General features: G+C 43.8%; 1 protein-coding gene across 4 annotated transcripts in view; it reads left to right on the forward strand.

Annotated features, from left to right (window-relative positions):
- The window catches only part of DRD3 (dopamine receptor D3), a 42021-nt gene extending 14593 nt beyond the window's left edge, over positions 1-27428 (forward strand). For 2 of the 4 annotated variants that reach the window (XM_074331632.2, XM_019734810.3), the window contains 6 exons: positions 2752-2864; positions 10911-11053; positions 18096-18292; positions 19424-19501; positions 22319-22664; positions 23814-27428. In XM_074331632.2, coding sequence (XP_074187733.2) covers positions 2752-2864; positions 10911-11053; positions 18096-18292; positions 19424-19501; positions 22319-22664; positions 23814-24010 — 1074 coding nt within the window. In that variant the 3' untranslated portion in view covers positions 24011-27428. The remainder of the gene's footprint in view (positions 1-2751; positions 2865-10910; positions 11054-18095; positions 18293-19423; positions 19502-22318; positions 22665-23813) is intronic. The other 2 variants (XM_074331649.2, XM_074331643.2) reach the window with 2 other exon arrangements.
- The last annotated feature ends 443 nt before the right edge of the window (positions 27429-27871 follow it).

Consider the following 27871-nt stretch of genomic DNA (forward strand, 5'->3'; position numbering starts at 1 on the left):
AGGGAAATGAAGCAGTCTGTCACACAAAAATCCTGGATGAGGACATGGTTTTCTCCTTTCCCCTCGTGCTCACCCATTTCCACCCCTTTCCAATAACTGCCCCCTCCACCCTTGACATTTCCTTATAACAGGGCATAGAACAACCTACCTTCCAATGCCTTGTGTGCCTCTACTAGCTGTGCCACCTCAGGCAAGGGGCTGAACCTCTCAGAGCTTTCGTCTCTTTCTCTGTAATAAAGATGGCAGCAGTCCCCTCTCATAGGATTATAATCAGCAATGGAGGCCACGTATATAAAGTGCTTCGCAAAACATCAAGACTTAATGAGCATTCAAAAAATGCTAGTTATTAGTATTAATGCAGATTGTGTCAGAGACCATTTATTCTTTCGGAATAGATTTGGGCGCCAGGCACTGTTCTAGGAGCCAAGAGTTAAGTAACAGGTGTTTCATTTCCTATCAAGTATGTGCATAATTTGTCCTCAAAAAACTGTAAGAGCACATACAGTCAAAAATAAATTCAGTTTTCAGAATCTGAAGTTTCAAAGCTACAGATGTTCCTGGAATGGGTCATGTGGGTCAATGACCCACACAGAGCAAGTTGTCAAGAAATGTGAGATTGTATTAACATTGTTAGGATCTCATGATGATCTCTAGTTATTTTTATTTAAGAATCCTTTGCTTTTCCAGTAATCTTATAAGTTCCTCAAGGACAGAGCCTGAAGTACATTTTTAAAAACCTCTTAAAACATATAACATACCCTCCTTCTATGAACTAAGTATTAGGAGCTTTACAACAACTTGCTATATGAATGAATGAATGAATGAATGAACACCCAGCAAGCACTGGAGTTCGCTATTGTTCTACCTATCCTCTCACCTACTTTGCACCCTCAAGACACAGATAAAAACAGGCACTCACAATTTGGAGGGGAAGTGGGTTTTTTCCCAACTTAAGACATAAATTGCATAGTATGTGTATGTTAAAATGAGATTTAGTATACAAAAATTCAACTTTTTGCAAGAAGCTTTTAAAGCAAACAACATCCTGTGTACTGAGCAAAACTATCTTTTATTCTCCTGGCTCCCTTAAATCATTGTGTCATTACGACTACACATCTCCCTTTTGAAAAGTATTTCATTCTCAGAAATCCTATAAAGTCATATTAGTTAGGCCTTTATACATTGTCAAATGGTTGAACTTAAAGAGAGAAAGTAAATCCACAAACAAATGAGCAAAAGTTAGGACTTCATAGCTAGTTTGAACTTGTCATTGTCATTTTTAAACAACATATCTTTGGTCAGAGTTTCCCAAAATAGAGTCTGGAGATGACCAAATATAGTGATAAAATCAAATGCTGAAAAGGAAATAAATCCAAGGGGAAAGAAGTAAATAGGTAAGGGGATGGGTTGAGAGACTTTGTTTTCGTGGGATAAAAAAGGAATGAATAGTAAAGCGACCTGGTTGTATAACAAGATTCTTGGATGAGAAAAACTCGAGGGACGAACAGCATCATGTTTACCCACTATCATTTCAACGAGATCTCTTTTTTCCTTGAGAAGCTACTTCAGAGGCAACTGTGCCTATTTTTCACTCTCCCTTCCTCTTAATTCGTCATTGGGTCTACCCAGCAGGGACACCCAGCTACTGCCAGGGACACAAGGTGTCACAGGTTTCTCCTAGAGAACATGGTCCCCAAGAACAGCAGCACCGTGGGCAGGAAGCTGGCAAATGAACAAAAGCCTTGGGGCCCAAGAATGGCATCTGTGGACATTCTGACAGTGACAACCCCTGACACATTTCTCTGGTACAATCAAGTTATGTAAAAAAAAAAATTAAATTAAATTAAAATGTGCTAGAATATAAATTAAATTACCTAAATTCCTGACTTTTTAAAAGTGTTAGTGGGAGGAAGATGTGGACCTTGGAACACGTGTAAATGCATGAGGTCAGAACCAACCTCACTGATTCTGTGAGTGGCAGAGAGGACCTGGGCCCCTTTCCAATTTGCTGGACCCAGCCTTTCTCCCCACCTCTTGGTGACTGGGACCCAGGTGTCAAAGGCAGGCACCCTGGCACAGACTTAGGTTCTTAGAGATGTTGTTCCAGGATGCTTCCAAGCTTTAAAATCAGAAGCTGGATAGATTTTCATTTTGGAGGTAAGTTTTAAGAAACATGTGTTCTCAGCTTATTTTCTGGGTGCATGGTGAACTCCCCACTGCACGGAGGACTTCAGAGAGGCAGTTTGGGCACAGTGCACACATCTGGCGGTCACCCAAGGTCATTTACTACCAGCTGCGCATCTGTGGGCATATCACTGAACCACAATGTTCCTGAGTTGCCTCCTGAGTTTGAGCTAGATCAGTGATTCTCAAATCTTGGTGTGTTTGGGGGTGGGGAGGGGAGTGCTCGTTTTAAAATGAAGATACATGGGCCCCAGGTCTAGAGAATCTGACTCAGGAAAGGGTTCAGAAATCTTCATCTTTAATGAGTACCCCACTGTGGACCACACTTTGAAAAACACCGACCTGTTGATTTGGAAGATACCTTCCAGCACTAATGCTCTAACATTCTGTGAATTTGTCCTTTCTTGGGTGACCAGCCTTGGGCAGCTCGGCATTCCCTTGATGTCTGTCTGCCCTTGGTCATGATGATGTAACAACAGCGTGGCAGCCTAGGGAAGGCAGCAGAGTCGCTTAGGCTGTCATCCCTTTACTGGGGAGAACACTAACATCCTTATCTCTGATGCCCAGGTAACAGGTGGAGTCTGGAATTTCAGCCGCATGTGCTGTGATGTTTTCGTCACCCTGGATGTCATGATGTGTACAGCCAGCATCCTGAACCTCTGTGCCATCAGCATCGACAGGTAGGGCTGTGATTCCCCTCCCTGGCTTAGGAGAAAGTCAGCCTAGACCAGGTGGGGAAGCTGCTCTTGCTGTACCTGAGACACAGGCTTTGCACCTCACGGCACTGGGGTCACTGAGGCGTAGAGCTTGTCACTGGAACATTTTCTTTCCTCTCTTTCTTTTAAATGATGGTTTCTGGGTGAAAAGAAACCCGTGTAACAGGACAGAAATAATTCTCCAAAAGCTTTCCTAGCCTGTCCTTTCCCCCAGGTCACTAAAGAGAATTTTGGGTTTGTCTTCCCACCATCTTTGGAGGCTTTTGTGATTCCTAATTGGGAGACGGGGGGGGGGGGGGGGGGGGGGGGGGGGGGGGGACAATGGTGAAAGGTGAGCTGACTTGGGTCAGGAAGAAAATTTCCTGTTACTACTCTGTTGGTGTTTTGGTAAAAGGAGGGAGGAAGGAGTGCTTTGTGTGATTTCTTGACATTTATTACATAAATATGTTCCAGAAGTAACAGCATCTGATCTGTTACGTCTTCACCTCCACCCCCCAAACTCTTCTACTCATCCTAGGTCCTTATCACCTGTGGGTCTCCCTGCTGTGACTATTACAGAACCTTGAACAAAGAACATTAAACCGAATTGAATGGTCCCTGCCTGAGGGTAGCCATTCAATGCGCACAAATGCGCACCTTCAGAAAGGACAGGAGAGAATGGGAGAGAATGGGAGCCCAGTCTTGGAGGAGGGAGGGAAAAAGTGAACAAAGAGAGCTTCTAGGAGAGGCTCTGGGACAGGCCCCTCCCAGCCTCCTGGCTCCTGCCCCTACTCTCTACCCCTCTGAGCATGTGCTTCTACACTCTACACACACATTCACGCATGGGCTGGTAGGTGAGGCTGTGCTTGTCATGCCCTACACTAGGGCGTGGGAACCGAATTCAGCCAGTGCTTCACCTGCCAAGCCTTGAGTCGGCCAGGAGAGGGTGCCTTTTTCTCATTTGCACAGGAGCACCATTTTGCAGGCGGCAGCCACACTTAACACTCACTTCTACTTTCACCACTTAAGACACAACCACCAAGAATAAACCCTGAATTGGCATCGGTCCCATACAGGAAAACTCCCAGAAAGCATAGCACTCACCTCCCTGACAGCTGAAGGGCCAAGCCACTTATGCCTTAGATCCCGGGGGAGAAGGACGCTCCCGTCTTGGCTTGCATTTCTGTATGAACGAATCTTAACCACACCTCAAATTGGAGCCTCCTCCCTAGTCTAGCAATGAAAATTGGCCTTGGAAAAGCTGTCTCCATTATCCTTCACAGCAGTTAGCAGTACACAGCATGAAATTCTGTTCATGTGATGCCAAATGACTGGTCAATTCATTAAAAATGTAGTCATTCATGTAGACCTTTGGTCTTCACACAATGCTAGTCACCAGTCTGACAAACTTAACCAAATGGATTCAGCATTTTTCGGTCATGAAGCCCCGGTCTGTACTAACAGGGTACTAAGACATAGGAAAGAAAAGGAAGTGATGAAAGGGTTTTTGAAAGCAAGTACTCCTGTTGTCATTAGATTCTTCGGCATAGCTCTGGATGCCTAAGAATTGGATGAAGGCCGCCTTTTCTTTGCTAAAAAGCAGAGTGGGTAAGTACGAGCCCCCACCCCCTTGGCTCCTTGCCTCCACAGTGGGCCAGGCCCCTCCCACCAGACCCTGGGTCAGAACTAACTTAGGGACAGGGCTGAGAAAGTGTCAGAGGAGAACACGATGCGAACAGTGAGAATTCCAGCCCTCTGCAAGGAGCGCCGGAATAATGCAACCAAATTCATTCACTGGGGAGTTCTTTAAGTGGCTCTCAAATGGCACCCATCACACAGGCAGGCCTCCGCATCTGGGAGTCTTCACAGGAGCACAATAGGTACCAGATGAGTCACAGGCACCTCGGAGTTTTAGTTTGCATCTAAATAAGCACTTTAAAGCTGCAAAGGGCTTTCCAGTCATTTGCAAGAAGCTTTCTCCTTCAATAATTCCTTGAGGGGACACAGAACTAAAGATTTACTGAGCCCCCTGTCTGATGAAATAAAAGGTGGTGAAAAGCAGCCCTCACAGAGCTCTGAGGCTCATTAAACCCAGGCGGGAGTTAGACTCAAGCCCTCCCACCCAGCTCAGTCTCTCAAGCCGCCCCCCCCACCCCCCACCCCCCGCAGCCAGCTTCCTCAAGAGGCACCCTCATCAGCTCACACACACACACACACACACACACACACACACACACACTCCTCCCACTCTGGGACAGAACTTTCCATGGAGGTCGAATTCTGAGAGGATCGTGAGACCTTCCGTAGAGTGACAAGCCCACAAAACCCCAGTCACAGAACTGGGAGTCAGGAGGAGCACATAGATTAACTCATTTGTGCAGAAATGTTACATGCTTCCTGGGATCCTACGTAGGTCTGGGACTAGAACCTGAGTGCCCCAGCTCCCCTGGCAGAACTGTCTGTTCCAATGTGTAGACCCTTCACAGGTGGAGGTGGGGATAGGGCACCCAGGGAGGGACCTCTGGCCCGGCCGGCAGCCCAGCTCCATAGGTGCTATTTCCCTGGAGTGGACAAGGCACAGTTCCTTTGCCTTTCTTGCCCTGGCTATCTCTGTGCCCATCCCAAGTTGCCTGGTTCTAAAAGCAGCAACAATCGAAATAGCTGCCATTTATCGAACATGTACTATGTGCCAGGCACGAAGCGCTTTTTATTATTGCTAACCCACACAACACCCCAGCAAGGTAGGTGTGTTATCCCTATTTTCCAAATAAAGATGCTCAGGCTAGACCGTGTAGGGAAGCTTGCCCAGGTCACACAGCTGGTAGGTGCAGGAGTAGGGATTCAGTCAGCCTCTTTCACCTCCCAACACTGCTTTCCACTGAGGTGCTTAGCCATATTCCGGGGCCCCTAGCTCTGGAGCCACACAGCTGGGCTGAAAATCTTAGCTTGACCACTTAATAACAATGTGACCTTGGGCAAGACAATTAACCTCCCTGGACCTCAGTTTCCTTACCTGTTTAGTGGTAACGATAGCAAAAGGATTGTTATAAGGATTAAATGAATTACTATCGTCATATAGTTGTCTGGCACATAGAAAGCCATACTTCCTTGATAAATAAATTTAATGTTCCCTGATAATCAGGAATAAAGGGAGCTACCCATAAATTCACTGATACAAACAATCCCAGATCCCTTGGGCTAGCACAGTAATAATGACAATTATAACCATATTGTTTTTTTAATGTTTAATAGGTGCCAGGCATTGTGCTAAAAAAAAACTTCACAGAGTTACTCTCATTCACTATTCATAACAGCCCTATGGAGCTGAAACGTTATTGTACAGATAGACGCCAAATCTTTGGCCCAGGCCACGCAGTTAAGTGCAAGAACCGATTCAGACACGAGTCAGTCTCTTTCCAAGGCCCACGGACTTCACCACTTTGCCCACTGCCCGTGTTCCAGCCACACCAGAAACGGCCCAGCGAGCTCGGAGCTCAAACCCAAGGGGAGAGGGCCTGGTGAGGGAGCGACGTGGGCGGCTCGCGGAGTCCGCAGGCCCGCGGTGAGCGCAGCAGCCACACGTTAGGGGCGGCCCCAGGCTAGCCTCCTGCTTGCATCCAAGCCTTACTCTGCCTTTGCCTGCGGTCGCTCGGTCATCCGCGATGGATTTCGAAGGAGATCAGAGTCTGAGCAGCCTGTTTGGGAATTCAGAGTCCCTGCAGTGCTCTAGGAACCAGCTCCCCCTCTTCCCTCCCCCCTCCCCCCCCCTCCGGCTTTGCCTCCCCGCCTCCTACAGGGCCTGGAGAGCCCCCAGGTGAGCAATGAACTTCTCACCCGGTGGAGCTGGCAGAGTTTGGGCTGCATTATGGTGCCCTCCTATGGCTAATTCCGGAACAGCCTTTATGTCTCAGGCCTATGGCAGACTTCCTAGTGGAAAAACCCTAGAGGCAAGTTTGGGGGCCTCATTTATTCTAAATGCTTAATCATGTTTAAAAAATAATTAGAAAAAAATGTAATGTAACAGTGGCAACATTAGTCTCATGCAGTCTCATCTCTCACTTTTAACCCAAGTAACAAGAAGTTTTGACACAGAAATTTTGCCTCATGTAGATTTGCTCAAACTTGTCTAATTAAAAGATGCACTTGCTTGTCAAAAACACACATTTATGGGTTTCACTCCAGAAGCACTTAATCAAAACGTCCAGCGGTGCGGCCCTAGAATATGTATTTTAACAGGGCCCCCAGGCAAGTAACAGAATCAAGTTAACCGGGGAAACTCAGCTCTGGGCATCCACAGCTCTCTCTACGTAAGTACAAACCACCCTTCATACCACCTTTCCTGAGGAAGCCCTTGTCCCCACAGACCTTTGAGAGGGAGTGGGCCACCCAGGAGAGACCCTGGTCTCAGAGGTGGGAGACCTGGTTCTGTCACAACCAGCTGTGTGACCTCAGGTTCATCACGTAACCTCTTGATGTCTCTGATTCCTCCTTCATAACATGGAGTCAGTGTTACCTACACTTGCTGGCTTATTAAATTAACAGGAACCTCCAAGGAGTTGCTGAACATTAAAGCATATTTAGGAAAGGATTGCGACTCTCAGTGGTGTGCTTGGAGACAGCTGGTGACGGCTAGTGAATGCTGACTGGCAACATTTTAAGAAGTTTTTGAGCCAGTTATGAAACCTTTGTTGTAGCTTGAAATGGGCAATAGTGGGAGTATTTATACCAGGGGAACTGACAAATGGTACAAACTCGGGCTTCTTTCACCTGGAGAGCCAGTTGTTAGCCATTTAGCAGCACCCCACTGAATGTATGGGATGGTCAGGCTCTTTTACATCAAAGGACATTATGTAAATGAAAAACATGGGCCCAACTGCAGGTATGGACAGAAGGAAGTGACTCATACCTTTCCCTCCCAACCCTCTGCAGCTGTTCAGCCGTGATAGCTGCAAGACTCAAGGCTCAGTCTTTTCCCCAGGGTGCCTCATGGCCCGGGTAGGCATATTTGACTTGAAGCCACCGCTCACTGCCCCAGCAGAGTCTAAAGTCCTGAGGACAGTGAGAGGCCTGGAGGAACCCCAGGTGCTACTTGCCCTGCTCCTTCATCGCCCAGTCAGCGGCGATGTGCGTCAGGGGAAGGGAACCAGGTTGTCATGGGCCTCCCATAGGGTTGGTGGGGGAATCTTAATTTGACCTTATTAAATAAGGGCCTCTATCACTCCTCCTTGAGAAAGAAGCCACCTCTGTCACATCATGGTGCCAAGGTCAAGTCCTGCAGAGTCTGTCTCCATCTCAGCCCTCAGAGCTGACTCTCAAGCTGCTTTTGGGGAATACAAATGTTAACACATGAACTCTAAGGCCAGATGCACAAAAGGCAGATGATTCAGGCAAAGCTGGCACATATCGAAGGAGCCTCAGGGAGCACTTGTCCCAACCCCTCCAGCCCAGGGGCTGGCCTTCCCTTCCTCAGCCCCAAGCCTTGAGGTGCTCAGAGGGGCTAAGGAGGCTCCTGCTCTGAATCTGACCTTCAGGTTCCCTGGACACTAAGAAAACAAAGAAAAATTGAAGCATATGTAGACTCAGCCGTGCATGTTAGATCTCTTGAGCTTGGCTAAGAAAAGAATTATCCTCTTATGGGGAAGGAGGCCTTCAGGATCATTGAGGCAATGAAGCAATAGCTTCTTACTGCTTGCTTTGCACAAGGATCTATAGGGAATACCAAGGCTACAAGACGATTTGAGCCATCAAGTAACTTAGCTCATATTGGAACTCTCTCTCTCCGGCCATGAGGCAAGTTCTATAATGAGGCAAGACAGCTGCATGCAGAAGAGCACGTGACTGATTGGCGTAAGAATGTTATATGTTCAAAGCTAGAGGGCTCTCTCTATAAGATGAAGAGGCCTGGGAGAAGGGATAACAGATTGAACAAAGACAAGACTCTCTTTTGTTGCTGTGGAACAAATTATCACAAGTTTAGTGGCTTAAATTATACCCATTTTTTATCTCACAGTTTCTGTAGGTCAGAAGTCCATGCATAGTGCAGGTAGGTTCTCTGTTCAAGGTCTCACAAGGCTGAAACCAAGGTGTAGGCTGGGACGTGTTCTCATCTGGAGCTTGGGATCCTCTTTCAAGGTCATTCAGGTTGTCAGTAGAATTCAGTTCTTTGCCATTGTTGGTCTGAGGTCCCCACTTTTTGGGTGGTTGTCAACCAGGGGTTATTCTCAGCTCCTGTAGGTCTTTTGCCATTCTCTGCCAAATGACCTTTTCCAAAACATGACAGTTTGTGCCTTCATAACCGATAATATAAATTCTTATGCTTTGAATCTCTCTGAATTAAGGAAGGGCCCAGTCCTTTCTAAGGGCTTCCTGATTAGATCAGGCCCACTGAGGATAATCTCCCTTTTGATTAACTCAATCTCTTGATTAGTAATCTAATCATGGGAAAAATATTGTATCATATTCACAAGTTCAGTCTACATTCAGTGGGAGGGCATTCTACAGGGACATCATAATGGGTAAATTTACAGGACCTGCTGTTCTCTGCCTAAAATGTTCTTCCCCTACCGTACCTCTTAGCTGGGTCCCTCTTACCCCTCTCATTTTCCTGCCCAGTCTATGCTGGTTTGCCCCTTTTTTACAGCCTCCATTATCCTCAAACATGTCACCCAACTTATTTCTATCATGATACTCTTCATTTTATATTTAAAAAAAATTTTTTTGATACGTCCATTCCACTCAACTCCCAGCCCCATAAGACAGGCACAATGTTCTATATGCACATCTCTATTTTTCCCGTCTAGGGTCTGGCATATAGCAGGGACTCAATAAATATTGAATGAATGAAAGGTTAAACGAAGAAATGAGAAAATTATATGGAAGGGCCAAAGTGGAGTCAAAAGGCCAGAGTATTAGGTGTGGATATCTTGAGGAAAGGCAGGAAGTGGAACCAGATTAAGGGATGTGAGGAGACAGGGAAATCTATTTCAGATAACTTGTGTTTGAGATGACTGTGGAATAATCGTTCAGGTGGTAAGTCCAACAAGCTGCTGGAAATGTGTGTGAGGGGTTGCCGTAGAAAAGACAACAGCATCCAACAACAATAAGGAACCGTGCTTGGACCATGTGAAAGCATGTGATGTAGACTGAAGGTTTGTGTTCCCCAAAATGCATTATGTTGAAATCCTAACCCCCAAAGTAATGGCATTAGGAGGTGGGACCTTTGAGTGGCAATTAGGTCCTGGGGGCAGAGCCCTCATGAATGGGATTAGTGCCCTTAGAAAAGAGGCCCCACTGAGCTTCCTTGCCCCTTTCACCAAGGACACAGTGAGAAGACAGCTACCCGTGAACCAGGAAATGGGTCCTCACCAAACACTGAATCTGCCAGCACCTTGACCTTGGACTTCTCAGCCTTCTGAACTGTAAAAAATAAATGGTTGCTGTTTAAACCACCCAGTCTATGGTATTTTTCATATAGCAGCCCAAACAGACTAAGTCGGCATGAAAACCGGATTTTAAAATAAGCTTTCATTGGATATTACTCATCTCTATTTTCAAAATCTCTGCTACTTGGAATAAATATCACTATGAGGGTTAGAATTTATATTAGGACACAAGCAGGGGCAAGCATCCACTTCGGGCACAGTTCTATCATTATCTGAAGTACTGTGAGAGAAAGTAAAGACACACACCAGCATCCAAAGTCTCCTCGGTTCAGAGTGGTGAATCCAGAGCTCAGATATGCTGGGCCATCAGTCAGCCGCAGCGAAGAAGCTGTCTGGCACCCCAGTGCTGCTATGCTAACGTTTTTATTCTTTCTCCATTTCTCTGCTCAGCCCCCTCAGTGAGTTCTTCATCTATCTTATCTCAACCTTTCTACTATCTTCACCTTTTCTCTTTCTCCAACAAAATTATTTTTCTCTTGCCACATTTATCAACCTGATTATTTCTCTAGCAATCTCCTTCAACTTGTCTTTTGGACAGTTCCCCCATCCGTCCTCATCATGCCTATCTCCTCTTCCTATCCTTTTACAGGTACACCGCAGTGGTCATGCCAGTTCACTACCAACATGGCACGGGACAGAGCTCCTGCCGGCGTGTGGCCCTCATGATTACAATCGTCTGGGTGCTGGCCTTTGCCGTGTCTTGCCCTCTCCTCTTTGGCTTCAACACTACAGGTAACTGATGGCCCCACTGCCAACACCCATGGGATTCACAGCACACGTGAGTGGTTGCAAGTGGTGCTCAGCCCTGAAATCTCGGACCCCTGGCCAGTGCACTTTGTAATCAAATGAAGATGCTCTGGACTGCAAAGCTTTGACCTTTGTTGATGATAATAAAATATAAAGCAACTTTCATCAATTATTGGCACAGAGATAAAGTTCTGTGCCACTTAATGAAAAGTCTGCCTTACACCTATTTTGAAAGAAATATCATTGTATTCATATGAAGAAATATACCGGTTAAAAAACTAAACCATACTAATAATTCAGGTGAGATTTGCTAATGAAAAGATGACAATTCCTAATGGACTTACAATGCAAAATAATTTATCATAAAAGCCCTCAAGTAGGATATAAAGTTCTAACTTTTGCTCAATAAGAATCATTTCTAGCATTTGGGAACTAGTATAGATTCCTAAATTATTGATGAATGTATTTCTTATATTTTAATATACAAAAATTCTGGCCATGATGGTTGACACAAGGTACATCTTCTATTGGATGGATGGATGGATGGATGGATGGATGGATGGATGGATGGATGGATGAACAATGTATATATCTGAGATGTTTGGGGTTTTAAACATAAGACAGCAATCCAACTTTACACCTCATATGGATCAGTGTCTTCTGTGTCTGTTCATGACCGTCTTTTAGTCTCAGGAATTTCGTGTGTTGAATGAAAAGTATTGTTACATATAGTAGGGTTATGGGTATTGACAATAAATACTGAGTGTTTGCTAAGAGAGAACTGACTAACTCTCATTCTGGTGTTCATTTGGATTTCTTATTTTGTCCATTATGATTGGCTCATTCAATTCCTACTGGGTTCCAGGTTCATGAATTTCTAGCATATATGTACATGACACAGTGCTGAGTGTTTATGTGTATGCAGATATTATATGTAACACATTACATATAAATACAGGCAAATTCTAACTTATAAGTAATCTTCAAAGAGTCATTTACTCGACAATGATTTAGAAATCAAAACACATTTAGGAAGAGAGACAGAGGCTCTGAAGTAAGAGCAACCTAGATTCAAATTCTAATTCTATGACTTACCAGTTCTGTCTCCTTTAACAAGATATTTAACTTTTATGAGTTAAGTTTCCTTATTGATAAATTTGAGATAATAATACGGTGGAGCATAAACTTGAGCAAATGCAAATATATAGACTCAGTCTATATATTTAGTTAAGAAGTTTTCAGTATTTATTTTTATATATGACTGCCTGCAAATAAGCCCAGCAACTAAAATTACATGTTGCATTTGAACTCTTTATAATATATGACATATTACTGTATCATACATCTTATTACTGTTCCAGGCTGTAATCAAATCACATATATCCTTATATGTACTTCAGGGGATTTTTCAACTCTATATAAATTTTCACTTTACTCATTGACTTTAGAATCTAACCCTACATCTGATATAATTCCATTCTACCTCCTTCACAGACTTTTTTATAATTAAGTAAAGATTAAATTGGGATAACATATATAGATGTGCCAAGTACATGCCACCTGCTCAAGGTCCAGCTTGTTTCTCTGTCACATTAAAGGTTAAGTAGTCAAGTATTTGCCTGGTTAACTCAGGGAATTCCTAAAATATTATATGATGTTATTATCATCTCTGCATTGCTCTTTACCATGAATTACTTTGTTATTTTCACTGAATGACACTTTATACACACAAATATGCAGCTGTACGCACGTGCACACACACACACACACACACACACACACACACACACACAAACCAAAGCAACATTTCCCAACACAACTATAAAAACTGACTTTGACACTAAAATACCAGTTTTGATGAGTTAAGTGCTTTTTGGGTTAGTCTGACAATGAAGTCACCTCCTATAGCCTTGTTTCCATGTGAAAGTGCATTCTAAGTCGGAAATTATCGTCTGGGACACTCACTACCACTGCTAGACAAAAGTATTGCTTAACCCCTGGGCCAGCAGCAAATCCCCACCAGTGTCTGCTGCACTGAGTGGTTCTTCTTACTCATTCTTGGAGGCTGGCGAAGGCAGTCATTCTCTCACAGAGACACGCCCTCCTAAGCGTTAAAACAGTCTCAAAATCTGACATCAGACCGAGTTCCCAGTTAATGACAACATCTAAAATGAAGAAGAATGATGAGCTCATTGCAGTGTTTTTACCAGCAGTGAGATCATTGCTGTACCAGAAACAAAACTCAGAGAAAGCTTTCCAAAAGGAGTTTGAAATATAGAATTAAGGCAAAGCAAGCCCATGATTTAACACGTGTCTAGTCTCACTTCTCTCTCAATCTCTCTTCTCTCTCTTATCTTTAAGTTTACTAACAAGACTATCATAAGCCCTCCACTTATCCATATATTATGTCAAAGTGTCAGGTCCATCGTAAGATCCCGATAGATAAGTAGCTAATTGTTGCTATTGTTATTATTATTATTATTATGTATTAGGAAAGGTTGGTATGTCTCAAAATATAACTATGCACCTGCTCCAAGGAAAATCTAAACAGTGGTAGTTCTGCTAGTGGTCAGAGAGGACATCAGTTGTCTCATCCGAGAACTCAGTTCTGGGAATTAGTGAGCAGAACTCCAGGCAGGGAAACCCAGCGTCCCTCTCTGCCTCAGTCTGACCTTCACAGTACAGCGTCATTATCTTGATAGATACAGGTTCCTCCAGCACTTCTTCCATCTATAAGGAAGTTCCCAAGTTCATTCAAAAGCCCAGTATAAATGACTTCTCTCAGCCATTTTTTTTCTACTCCCTCTGTGACAAGCAGAGGAGAGAAGGGCAAGATACTGCCAATAGCATGGGATATTGGAAGGAAATGAACTTTCACTAAGAAGTACAACACCGAAGAACTTTCTGGCAGGGTTCTTCTTTTAATGAAATGGGCTGCCACACGGGATTGTGAACCGTCAAGAGAACACAGGTGTGAAAAATTGAACTTCACTTTCTTTCAACTTGGAGTTGCTCTTATTGCCTGAGGAAAGGTCAACATGCATTTCTGGATGCACACATAAGGCAGGATCTTGGGTCACAGCGAGTTCCAAGGCCGTGGGGCCTGGCTGACCCGGACTGTCCTCGCTCTCAGCAGAGGCCCAGCAATCTAGCCAAATATCACACCGTCACCAGCCCCTACCAGCAGTGCAGCCCAGCGCGTTGGTGCCAGAGGAAACCCTAAAGATCCCTGGATGAGCAGTCTTTTCATTTCACGGATAATAAAAATAACTAGTATTTAAATTTCTGCTGGATCAGATAGCTATTGGACTATAAAAAATTCTAGAGTGAATTAGCCGTAGCTGGTAACAAGGGTTTAGGAAATCTTCAAGGGAGAAAAAACTCAAAGCTAAGAAAATCCTATCAGCTGACTTAATTTTCCTTTGAAACAAGGAAATGGAGGAGTGCTATTTATTTGATGTTAGCAGTAGAACACCTCACCTGGCTTTCAGAACATTGGAGGGAGGGAGAAGGGCAGGGAAGCTTAGTTGAGAGACACAAAGTTAAAAAAAAAAATCAGATTCATCAGGATCTCCTGTCTGTGCAAACAATTTGAAGACAAATCCTTCCATGAGCTTGAAGTTCATGAATCTCTGAAGCCAACCTACTTCTGGCTTTGCTGTTTCTATCACTGTGGGACTCGAGTTCCCAGGCTGGCCCACAGAAGTCTCTTAGGTGCCTTAGTGGAGCTACTGAGTGTTTTTATCACCCAGCACAGAGCCTTGGCTATAGTAGGTGCTCCATAAAATTGTGTTGAATCAATGGATGAATCTTCCTCATACCCGTTTCCTCCTTAAATGTAGAGATTAGTTGGGATAAACATCTTAGTCTCAGACCACGAGGAGTAATGCCCTGGCCTTCTCCAGTATCCTCCAGCCAGTGACTGCTAATATGTTTATGTAAAACGCTCATTTGTCCACTTTGCTCAGTCATTCATCATTCAGGTGTCCGTTCAATAACTATTGTGCTGACAGCACAGCACTGTTTCAGTTAAATAATCAAGATAAAGTGGGAAACCTCAGTCCCTAAGGGGTCTCACGGCCCTCACCGTCTCGGGACACAGCAGAGAGAAGCTTCCAGAATTGCTGGTGTGTGGTGCTTCGCTCTGTCCTGCACACAAGGTCAGAACTGCTGGGGGCTAGAGCAGGCCCCACTTACCGGCCACTTGCCTCCTATATCACTCTGCCTGCTGACAGGCCTCACGGGATTGCATCGTGTGGGGAACTTCTGGGAGAGGCTACCAAACTCCATCTGAGCACAGGCAGCAGTTTCTCAGCTAGGGAAGGGCAGGATGACGACACAGGTTTATTGATTATATATGAGGGCCTTCATTGATCAGCAATCCTAAAATAGCTTTGGGTTCTTGCTTTACTCTCTGTTTCTCATACATATACTTTCAATATTTTTACCAGAAAAATAAATATTTGCACACAATAAAACATAAGGCGTCATGGGATACATGTACATACTTATACGTAGGTTTCCCTTTTACCCTGTATTGCTAATTCCTACATCCCCTCCCTAGAAGCAAACACTAATAGTCTTCAAAGATAATGCTTGAAACAAGTATATACACCCACGTATATACATATGCACATGCGTGTGTGTGCCCATTTTTACACAACCCACTTTTGCACCTGGCTTTTTAAAAGTACTAGTTAATATATAAAATTTAGAGGTCCGCCTTCCAGAACCCAGAGGCGGGTCGAGAAGGGCAGAAGGCATATCTGGAGGGACAAATGGGGAATATCTGGCACACCAACGATGGCAACAAGATGAGTAGTGGGGAGATAGCCCTGGCCCACTTCTCACTAGCAAGACATGCTGAGGTGCCTCTGTTTATAGGAGGCATTTCAATCAGGGTCAGACACTGATGATGGGGGAGCTGATTTCAGGGGAGGGGTTGATCACTGCCAACAGGGCTTCTTAAAGACTCAGAGACCACAGCTGCCACCCTATCCTTACCTCCAACCCCATCACCCTCAGCAGAAGATGACAATTTGGTGCCCAGTTCTCAAAGTTTTATGAGCCATTTCCTAAAGAATATGACTGACAGGCTTTGGTGAGATGACATTAATTTCACCTGAATTTCACCTCCTCCTGAAGAGAATCCGAGAATTTGGGAGCAGCTCATAAATATTCTGATGGCAGTGCCGTCATTAAAACACCCCACTGAGCACACTCCTTTTTTTGTTTTGTTTTGTTTTAGTTCTTAGCTGTTTCTCCCTTCCCTCCCCCACAAATATTGTTCCCTATAAGTCTCTCTCCAAATTTCCATTCCAAAGGATACCTTCCTTTTAAGTTCAAAATGCTCAGAGGAGGTAAAAATCAAATAACAACACTAAAGAATAAATAATAATAGCTGCCATTTATTCTCATGAATTCTAATAACCACTACCTGAAACAAGATTTTTACCTTTCTTTTATAGATAATGAAACTGAGGCTTGGCATAGTTAAGCAATTCATGTGCCCAAGATCACACAGTTAATAAATGGCAGGCCTGGCTCTCACCCTGTGGGCTGCCTGGCCTCTGCTACAGGAAGCAGAATCAGGCACCCATGTGGTCACTGCCCTCTCCCCACCAGCTCACACCTGAGGCTATATGTTCTGAGGCCAGATTTTGGATTGGAGAATCCCTAACCGGTGTGAAGATTGGCCAACTTGGTGCCCAGTTCTACTGGGTATCATCTACTCAACAGCCATTGTTGACAGTGCTGGAGAAAGTGCGAATGTGCCATGTCCCAGTGGTACAGGGAGGTGGAGAGTCAAAATCACAGAAAGCACATTGGTTTGGGGGTGTCAGAGTGGCTGGAGGAGATGTATCCAGGCCCTGCCCCTTTCAAGCTGTGTGGTACTGGGCCATGTACTGAACCTCTCAAAGCCTTACTTCATCTGCTCATCTAAGAATAGTCAGTAATGGCACCTGTGTCACATAATGTTGCCATGAATACGTAAGATAAAGGGTATAAAGCCCTTGGCTTATCACCCGGAAGATACCAGTTTGCTTCCCTTTTCTCTTCCAAGAGGGACAAATAAGTTCTAGGCCCTCTCCTGGGCATTGGAGGAATCTCAACATCTGCTAGGGAAGATGACAAAACGACAAGGCCCTCCCAAGGAGGAATGGCAGGAGCATTTCAGGACATAAAGCAATTCACATTATCCAGGCTAACAATATCCTTACTGGCCCTCTTCCCATCTCAGCCCTGACCATGCTGGAATTCCCTGAAAAATCAAACACCTGTCTCATATTCAGTCACCAGCTGCCCCATACCACAGATTCCGAATTGGAGACATGGCATTCTCAGCAGAGAAGCTGCCTCTGTTCACTGCACTCAACAATCCCTATAGGCCTCCACTCCGGCAGGCCCTTTGCTGGGGGCTGCAACCCTCCTGAGAGCCCCTGCCCTGTTGCTCGCTGACACGCCCCCAGCCTCTCAGGCTGCATGCCTCTGTGACTCTTAGCACAGCATACGGAAAGGATCATCCGTGCGTCTAGACTGTGAGCGCCTGCAAGGGTGGATATGGTGTCCTGTCTCTGTGCAGCCCCAGTGTAGACCAGCGTCTGCCAGGGAATCATTGGTAAATTTTCTTTTTAAGTGAACTGTGAGCAACACAACAAATGAGTGACACCTCCCACCCTCAGCGAGCTGACATCGCAGTTGTCTGAGCCTGCATCCCTCCCCACCCTCACAACTTCACAATCAGGACGTGTGTGCTAAGCACACAAAAGAGGCAAAAGTAAAGTGCTGTGAGGCACAAAGGAAATGAGTTGTTTCTGACTGAGAAACCCAAGCAAGCCTCCGTGGATGAGGAAATGTGAGCTGGGACGTGATGAAGGGGTCGGTGGGACTGGGCACCCTCACTTCCCAAAGCTCCGTGTTTATGAGACAGTGGAGACGCCACACATGATTTGGGGCCCTATTTTGTGCTCCCCACTGAGGTCTCATACTCGGCAAACTGCTGTGCTTTCTCCTTTTCCCTCACAAGGAGACCCCAGCGTCTGCTCCATCTCCAACCCTGATTTTGTCATCTACTCTTCAGTGGTGTCCTTCTATCTGCCCTTTGGAGTGACTGTCCTCGTCTATGCCAGGATCTACGTGGTGCTGAGACAGAGGAGACGGAAACGAATCCTTACTCGACAGAACAGTCAGTGCATCAGTGTGAGGCCTGGCTTCCCACAACAAGTAAGCACTCTGGAGGGGCAGAGGGAAGACAACACCTGACCCCATGGCCCCCCAGCCTGGTGTCCAGCAGTGCGTGCTTTCGCCTGTACTGTCACACTGGAGACACACATGTGACACCCACCTTCTAATCTGCTGGTATTGGCTCTGCTTTAGAGGTAGGAAATCCGAGCCAAAAAGCGGGAGTCTTTTGCATTGGATGGTCTTCCTTAGATCACACCCTTCAAAGTCTTTCATTGTCCCCCAATGGCCCGCAGTTCAGATGTCACCCAGGGTGTAAAGTTTTAGTGTGGCAGTTGTACCATGTACCGCCGGTAGGTTCCCAAGGCTCTTTTTGGCCAGTTCACTTATTCCAAGAATCCCTGGGGTTCATCAAAATCTCTTTTCCTTACTAGATCTGTGCTTATACCAAGGCATTTAGGAGTTGGCTGAATGGGATGCCGATGATACATTTTATTGGGTCTTTTTTTTTTTTCAATTACAGTTTACGTTCAATATTATATTAGTTTTGGGTCTATTTAGGCTCTGTAGAGGAAGGTTGTTGCCTCAGGACTGATCTTCCAATTTCTTGGGCTTTAAATTCGCTTATTCCATTGCCCAGTATCATAGGAATTTCCCTATAATGTACTTGGAGCATGAACAGATGACAACCAACTACTTGCAATCTTCTAGGGAGGGGACAGCAGAAATAGTATACAGCCTCTGCCTTCATGGAGCTTAGAATCTGGACAAGCAAATAAAGCACACCTCCACCCAAAGCTAATGAGCAGCCCCAAACTGAACGGGGTGTTTGCCAAATGTGAGGTGAAGACACTTGAACATCCAAACATTAAAGGCCTTTGAGGTTATGAAAAGAAAGAGATCAATATGCTTAAGAAAGGGCTTCATAGACAAAGTAAGAACTGAACTGATCTTGAAAGCAGGTCCCATGTGGACGTGTAAATCAGCCTGAGTGAGGGTCAGACTCAAAGTTGAAGTCCCAAGGCTTGAGTAAAACAAGAATATTGGTTCTCATGAAATAAAAAGTAGGATCAGAGGCCGAGGATATGAACATATTATATTTAAAGCATCATCATCTATGGCTCAACTCTGTAGAGCTTAACCCACAATTATTTCTCCTTCAACCCACTCTAGTCTTCCTGCCTTCGGCTGCACCCCATTCGTCAGTTTTCAATAAGGGCCAGATTTCCATCAGATGCCACAGGGAAAATGGTAAGTCAGCCATGTCTCGCATGTAGCAAAAGAATAAGAGACCTTTCCTCAAGATGCTGGCTTGACTTGATTCCACTTCCGCCCCAAAATGGAATCTCACCTCAACCCCACACTTGTATCTATAATATAGAACAGATCTGAGATCCTGCCTGATTGAAGTTTCAAAATAGGAATCATCAAATGGTATTCAGAAAGCATATGACTATTGGGCGAGCTCGCAATGACTGGAGCCAAAGACTCGTGGATGTGGTGTGAGGATGCCATCCAGAGCCACCTGCATTAGAGGAAAAAGGGCATCAATAAAACATACACGGGCAGAGCCAAGAAAAGCAGAGAAGGGAGGCTAATGTGAAACTTTCAAGTGCCCTATCTGCCATTGAATATGAGGAAAAGCAAGACAATTTCATGGTCACCCTGATCCTATCCTTCCAATTCAAGCCAGCCCTGCCTCCCCAAGCAAGTCGAGTGTATACTGGAGCCTGTAGGTGTTAAATATAAGACCAGTATTCCTCTCTATGAACTCCATAGCCAAGTAAATATTAGGAACAAAGCTTCAGAGCCTTGTCCAATCTCTGTACAGTTAATTTACCATTTTTTATACAAGTCTGGTGTAGCAGTTAGAGATGCTTGTAAGTGATGAAAAACATACGTGTGTGTGATTGTGTGTGTGTGTGTGTGTGTGTGTGTGTGTGTGTGTGTGTGTGGTTTAAAGCTGCCTATAGCAGATCCAAGGTCTGAGGAAGCTCCAAGGCCAAAAGGAGAAAAAGTGGTGACTACTAAGGAGTTACTAGAGAACCAAGAGCCTGGCATTGCCAGGAAGGTGGAGAAATAGGTTCTGTCCTGCCATGTGGGAGTACAGAGCTCTGCCGGCCAGACTCAAAAGAATCCAGTGTTTTCTCATGTTAGTCATGGAGGTAGGATGAGGATCTGCAGAGCTGAAAATTACACACACCAATGTGTAACCTTGGAAGAATCACTTTCCTTCTATAGGACTGAATTTTCACACCTGTGAAATGGAGACACGGTGCACTAGATCAGTTCTCATGTCTGTGATTTCATAAGCGCTCTCAAGAATTTGTCCCCAGTCCTCCAGTTTCAGAAATAATGCATTAGAAGTTAAGTATTGCCACTTCTAGAAGATCACTCGATGCCAGCATAATCATAAACATAATCATGCTCATTCAGCTAAAATACAACTGCTTACATTAATAAGTAGAAAAGCCCATCAGAGTAAAAGTCAAAAATGTTTTTTAATATATTATGTTAGAATCCATATGGATACCTCTGTGGAGTAGTTTAAAAATGCTATATCATCTTGAAGGCTCCTTGCACTAATTCATTCAACAATACTTCTGAGTGTATACAATGTACTCGTATCATATATCTGAAAAATTGTGATTCCTTGAACTGAGGAGAGAGTAGTGAGGGTTCTTGGTTGCTGACACTGACTAACTTATGTAGAAAAAGGAATTTACTGGAAGGATATCGAGTAGCTCAGATTCAGTGAGGATGATGAAGCACGGCTTTAGGAGATGCAGTTCATGCCTGAGGAAGAATCTGTTTAGAAGACCAAACACTGGACAGTGACCGCCATCATTGCTAGATGAATTCTGGTCTCCCTGCTTCATGAACTCCAATTCAAGGTCTTAGGTGAGAATCTCCCATTGCCTGGGCTGGGGCCATGTGCCAGAGTTCTAGATGCCCAGTGGGGACGTGGGGGAGAGTGACCATCTGGCCGCTATGTCTTTAGTAATGGGAGCTGAAGGGTTCTGCCTGCTACTCCAGATTCACACAGTGTCTGATTCTTCAAACATGGAAAGAAGTTTAGATGTTGAGCACACACACATATCCCCCCAAATACCAGAAATACCCACATATCTTCAGTTTTCTACTCTGAGTCTACTTATCCCAAACTCACTTTCCCCAATTTCTTTTCTGTTTTATAAATGAGACTTAGGACATTTACTTAACTTGCCCAAGGATACGTCTACTACACAGAAAAGCTGAGATTAAAATCCTGGATTTTCCTTTATTTTTTTAACTTTTTATTATGGAAAATTTCAAAAATAAAAAAGTAGAAAGACAAATATAACAAATCCTTCAGTAGCCATCAGTCACCTGCACTAATTATCAACGCATGGCCAATTTTGTTTCATCTACATTCCCACCGACATTCAAGATCATACAAGATCCCAATGGATTGTTATAAAGCAAATCCCAAACATCGGAGTATTTCAACCAAAATTATTTCTGTAAGACTCTCTAAAGGATATGAACTCTTTTATAAAGCACATAAACACAGTACCACATCAAACTAAATAAATTAATAATTTCCCTATATTTCCTAATATCACTAAATATCCAATGTGCAAATTTTCTCAATTATATTATAAATTTTTTACAGTTAGTTTATTTGAATCAAAATTCAAACCAGGCCCGTATTTTGCAACTGGTAAGTGTTGTTATTGTTGTTGTTGTCATAGCAATTTATTTGTTAAAGAAACCAAATTGTCTTAAAGAGTTTTCCACATTCCAGATTTTGCCACTTATATCCCAATGGTGTCATTTAACATAGTCCTCTGTATATCCAAGCTATTCTAACTCAGAAAGGCCAGGCTATAATCCTATGCTACCCTCCTCAAGGGGTTATGTGATTCTCAAATGTTGGATATGTGGAAGGTACTTTTTAGTGTAAAGTCGGAAGTAGATGTCATTTACCTTAACTTTCCATGGTTCCCCCACTCTCAGATGCACCCTCTGCGGGTTTCACACAATGATATTTTCCTGTTCCTTCTTTACATTCTCTTTCCCTTTCAGGAAAATTCAGATGATAAACAATATCCCCAGAAATGTCAGGACCCTCTCTTGTCACACCTGCAGCCCCTCTCCCCTGGCCAGGCACACCTGGAGCTGAGGCGTTACTATAGCATCTGCCAAGATACTGCCTTCGGGCCACCAGGCTTCCAAGAAGGGGAAGGAGAGTTGAAAAAGGAGGGGAGGACTCAGAACTCCCTCAGCCCCACCATGGCACCGAGGCTCAGCTTAGAGGTTCGAAAACTCAGTAATGGCCGATTGTCGACATCCCTGAAGCTGGGGCCCTTCCAACCTCGGGGAGTGCCACTTCGGGAGAAGAAGGCAACCCAGATGCTGGCCATCGTGCTCGGTGAGTTTGGGTTGGGTTGGGTTGGGTTGGGTTGCGTTAGGTTAGATTAAATTGGGTTAGGTTGAGTTTGATGCAGCTGGCAGAGGGTTAAGGTAACCACATTTGACAGAAATTGGAAATTCAATGACTGCAACATTTATAAATGTTTATAATACAAGTGAAAAGGGTTTGTGAATAAACTGGTGGAAATCACAAGACCTAGACTGAAAAGTATGAAATGAGAAAGTTAAAAAGTCACCTAAATGAGCTACGTTTATCTGTCATGTTTGTTGTCTAAAATGTGGAGTTATAATGAATAAATCAAATAATAAATAAGACAATGATTAAATAAAAGTGTCTGGCACATCTTGGATATTTAATAAATGCTTCCTAGTCTAAAATATTAAATGAAAAAATAGCAATGCAAAAAAAACTATTGTCATGTGATATGAGAACATCTAGATTATTTTAAATACAGAGAAAAGAAACCTGAAAATTAATTCACCAAGCTGTCAAAAGTGATTATCTTTGAGTGGTGGGTGGTTATTTTTCTTCTTTCTACTTTTTTGTATTTACTAAGTTTTCATAATGTATAAAATCAGAGCTAGTTTTTTAGTAGAAAAATATAACATGTATTTAAATAAAGAAAAATATTAAATCACAGGTACCATATAGAGTTAGTGAAGGCAATTCATCCTGTTCATTATCACTGACAAACCTCACCTTCTTGTATCTTGGGACTTTATGAGAATCTCTAGATGTAATTTCCTCAACAGCAGGAACTATGGCAATTGTGTCTTAGGGTCTTCTTCCCTATTAGCACCTAGGATCATGTCTTGATGGCTAGACATTAAGTAAATATTTTATTTAAATTGAGAAGTAGAAAAGACTAGTAAAGAACTATCTAAAGATCAAACTAGAAAATTCATTTAGGAACAAAGACCTAAGATGAATTAAAGACGTTAGCATTTTGATGTTTTCTCACCAAAAAAAAAAAAAAAAAGTTGCTAATCACACCTACTTCGTAGGGTTGGTTTGAAAATTAAATGGGTATGTAAAACTTCCAGCATAGTAGCTGGCAAAAAGGAAACAAGCATGAGTCATTTTCATGTTATAACAAAATGAGTAAGCAAAGCCCTCACCCAGTTTTTCTCTTCCTTTGCAACGTAGGGACCTTCATTGTCTGCTGGCTGCCCTTCTTTTTGACCCACGTTCTCAATACCCACTGTCCAGCATGCCACGTGTCCCCAGAGCTCTACAGAGCCACAACGTGGCTGGGCTATGTGAACAGTGCCCTCAACCCCGTGATCTATACCACCTTCAATGTTGAGTTCCGCAAAGCCTTCCTCAAGATACTGTCTTGCTGAAGGAGAGAAGAGAACACTCCTGTACCCACCTTTATCTGCCAGGCCACTGGGCCACTGTCCAGGACTTGCTTAGAAAGACTGCCGTGTCCTCTGGCATGTGGTAGGAAGAAGATTCCTGGAACCAAGATGTCCCTGAGTGGCTGGGGTAACCAACTGCTTCCTCCAAAACAGAATGTTCTACCTCCCCAGCTAAACTCTGACTTTCTCCTGGCAATCTTCAAGGGATTGGGGGTACCCTGAATGATAAGCAATAATTCAGAAAGATGCTGATAAAACATGACTCTACACACACACAAAATTGTCATCGGAGGCATGATTCATTACAGTGAAGGAAAAATGAACAGATCTCATAATTCTCAACTTGCCAAGGATCCTTGAAATCTCAGCCAGTAAACCATCTTGCAGAACAGCCCATCTCTCTTCCTTCAAACCTCTAATCAACTGCCAAGCTAACCTTGCACTTTTGGGGACCCACTCCCTTTTGGTCACTCGTTTCATTCACTGTATCCTGAAATATAATGGCAAGGCCAGTGCTTCCGCTTCTCCATAGACTCTGACTGGCTACATTTGGTGATTCCTCACCCTGAAGGAGACAATTGTCCCACATTGGGACCTGGGCTTCATTTCAAACTTTGCTACCCCTGTATTTTAGCTCTAGCTGAGAAAGCCCTTGATTCCATCCCCTAACTCTCAGAGTCTCAACTCCAGAGTAATTCAAGATGCGGATGCTAAATGAAAAAGGAACAATACCCACTGTAGCATCAGTGTTGAACCTTGTGGTTCAGAACATGCCTTCAGTAAGCTTTTCATAACACTGTAAGCTTTTCCTACCCAGGCATCTCCATCTCCTGCTTAACACAGACCCGAGACCAATACTTTCAGACCCTGAAACTTATTGAGTATTTAGTGTCTGCAAAGTGCCGTCACCTCCCAAGGTCTGGATATACTCATATGACAATGAATAAGACAGATCCTGCCCTCAAGGAGGTTACCACCTGCTCCTGTGTTTGCCCATTTCCTTGTCGAAGGCTGGTAGGGAGTCAGCCAAAGGATCTCACAGCTGAGGGTACCAGGCAAGGCAGCTCCCCAAAGCCGTCCCATGGACAGCCCTAGGGCAGATCCTAAACATCCCCACTCCAACAACGGAGAGGAAAGGTATACAGAAGTAATGTGTAAACGTCATTCAAAATTGCATTTAGAAGAAACCTGAATAGTCTCACCATTTACCTTTTCACCTACAGAAGCTATTTCATATTGATTACAGAATCAGGGTACAATTTATGGATACTTTATGAGACCTTGTCATCCTGAACTTCAATAAATTTACTGTTAAGAGCTGTTAGTGCATAGGCATGACAGATACCTGCTACAATGCTGTTAAAACTAAAAGTGCTTAAGAACTTACAAGGAATCTAACGCTTTCCTTGCCCCATCTTTATTCCTCTAACCCTTAAGAATATAGAAGAAAATATATACCCTCAGTGAGGTGGTTACCTTTACTCCTGAATGTTTTATATGCACCATTTAAAAAATGTTATTGCCTATCACAATATTTATCATTTTAACTCAGTGGGAAATTCGGTCTGTCCACTAGTTCTTCTACCTTGTACCAACTAGTTCAATAGGTTTATGGCACAAGCAGAACTGGGGGCTGAGACAATTAAATACCTGAAGAAGTAAAAGTACGTGACATGATTCCTAGTTTTTTCCATGTAAAATCAATGGCAAATAGGTGGGACAACTGCAAACAGGTCAAAGATCATAGAATTCCATGTCAAAATCTGAGCTCTAGGATAGGAACATAAACAGCATCAGTATTAAGATGTTTGTGAATACAGAAGCAAGTATTCTGTATTCTTTCTTTACCTCAAGTCATTCAACCCTAATGATAACCTTAGGAAGATAAACTCTGTTTGTAGATGAGGAAACTGAGGCAGTGGGAGGTTACGAAATTTGTCCCAGGTCACACGCAGTAAGTGGCAGAGCTGGGATTCAAATGTACTTCCTCTATATGACTCCCAAGTCCATGCAAATAACCACTATGGCACACTGCCTCCCACCAGAAAGGCAAAGGGGTGAGGAGGAAAAAAATGGGAAGAAAAAGATGAAACAAAGATCCCCTGGGAAAGCCTGACTCTACACGGCCCACCTCCACCCCAGGCTTTCCTAAGAACCCAGTCCAAGGCTTTATGCCCCCTCTCCTGCCACGTTCAATTTCTGAAATGGTCACATGGGAAATCCATAATCTACTTTTACAGAATCATGAAACAGTCCTTAGAGAGTATTTGGTTTTACCCACTCTTTCATTTACAGAAAAGGAAACTGAGGCCTATAACTGTTGTCTCACGTTGGTTAATGACACACAAGCATTCAAATCTGAATACTAGCTCAGTGCTCTTTCCAGAGAACCCCGTAAAAACTATAAACAGCAGACAGATATAAGAAAAAAGTCATATTTTTATCTCTACCATTAAACTGAGAGGCACTTTTTCCCTAGACATTGTCTATTAGGAGACAACATCTCCTTCCCAGAATTCCCTTGTGATCCAGGAAGAGCCTCCCCGGGGAATTGCAAACATCGTCCAAGCCCTCACTTCAACCTCTTTGTCCTAGGATTCTGCATTCTACCTCCTCTACTTCTGCAGTTTCTGCCGTGAACCAGCACACTTAACCACAGGGCTTGCTACTTCCAGAGCCAGAATGGCCAAAAATCCCAGGAGAGATACTGGCCTTAGTGAAGCAGAGCAGAGGTTTGAGGCAAATCAGGTCTAGAGCCCAAGGAAGCCTCATAGCTGCCATTTGGGTGAAATGCAAATAGTACAGAAATCCAAGTCGATTACAACCAGCATTCAACTGTAGACCTTAACCAAATATTTTCTTCTTCCAAGACACCATCCTCCAAAACTCCATTTATTACTCACTTACTATTTCAATCACTTATTCAAGAAATGTTGATCAATCATCTTCTACGTGCCAGGCACTGTGCTTGGTGCTGGGAAATATGATCAAGGAAGACAGTCTTACAGAGGAAAAACTGAGGGTTGTTAGATGGGAGGAGGGGTGGGGATAAGCGGAAAGGTGAGGGGATTAGAAAGCACAATCGGTAACCACAAGATTGCCACGGGGATATGAAAGTCAGTTTGGGGAATGTAATCAATAATGTTGTAAAGATTTTGTAGGGTGTCAGATGGGCACTTGTCTTATTAGGGAGACCACGTCAGGGATGATGTAGATGCCTGATCACTGCAGTGTACACCTGAAGCTGAAGTTGAATACTAATGAGTGTCAACTATAATTTTATACACATATATATAGTTACAAGAAGCGGAGTACAGCATTAGGAATAGAGACAGTGGAAATGTAGTGGCTGTGTGTGATGTCAGAGGGGTAGTAGATTGGGGGAGGGGGGTTATCACTTTGTGAGGGATATAAATGATAAATGTCTATTACATTGTTTTGTACACCTGAAACTAATAAAAAAATTAAAAAAAAAAAAAAGGAACACAGTCTTTGTCCCAGAAGCTTGTAGTCTAGTGGGGAGGTAGAATTCATGTGATGGCACAATTGTTGTCTGTAGTAAAAGGAAGTCATGACGTTTTGCAGTCCCATATTTAGCCTTGAGAAGGCTTTCCAGAGAAACATTGTCATAGTTGAGAAATAATTAAAAAGTAGGAAGGGTGTTCCAGGCTGAGGAAACTGGAAGAGCTAAAGATAAAACAAGCAAGGAACTTGCAAGGAATCTCAAATAATTCTATCTGGCCATAGAGAAAGGACCCTAGGGTAGGACAGGAAAGGAAAGGGCTTCATCTTTGGAGATCTCCTTCAGCTCTGCTCAGGTGCCAGCTGAACTGGTGGCGACGC

Source organism: Rhinolophus sinicus, chromosome 17, assembly GCF_057876585.1.
Source record: "Rhinolophus sinicus isolate RSI-liver-muscle chromosome 17, RSI-T2T, whole genome shotgun sequence".
NCBI lineage: Eukaryota > Metazoa > Chordata > Mammalia > Chiroptera > Rhinolophidae > Rhinolophus > Rhinolophus sinicus.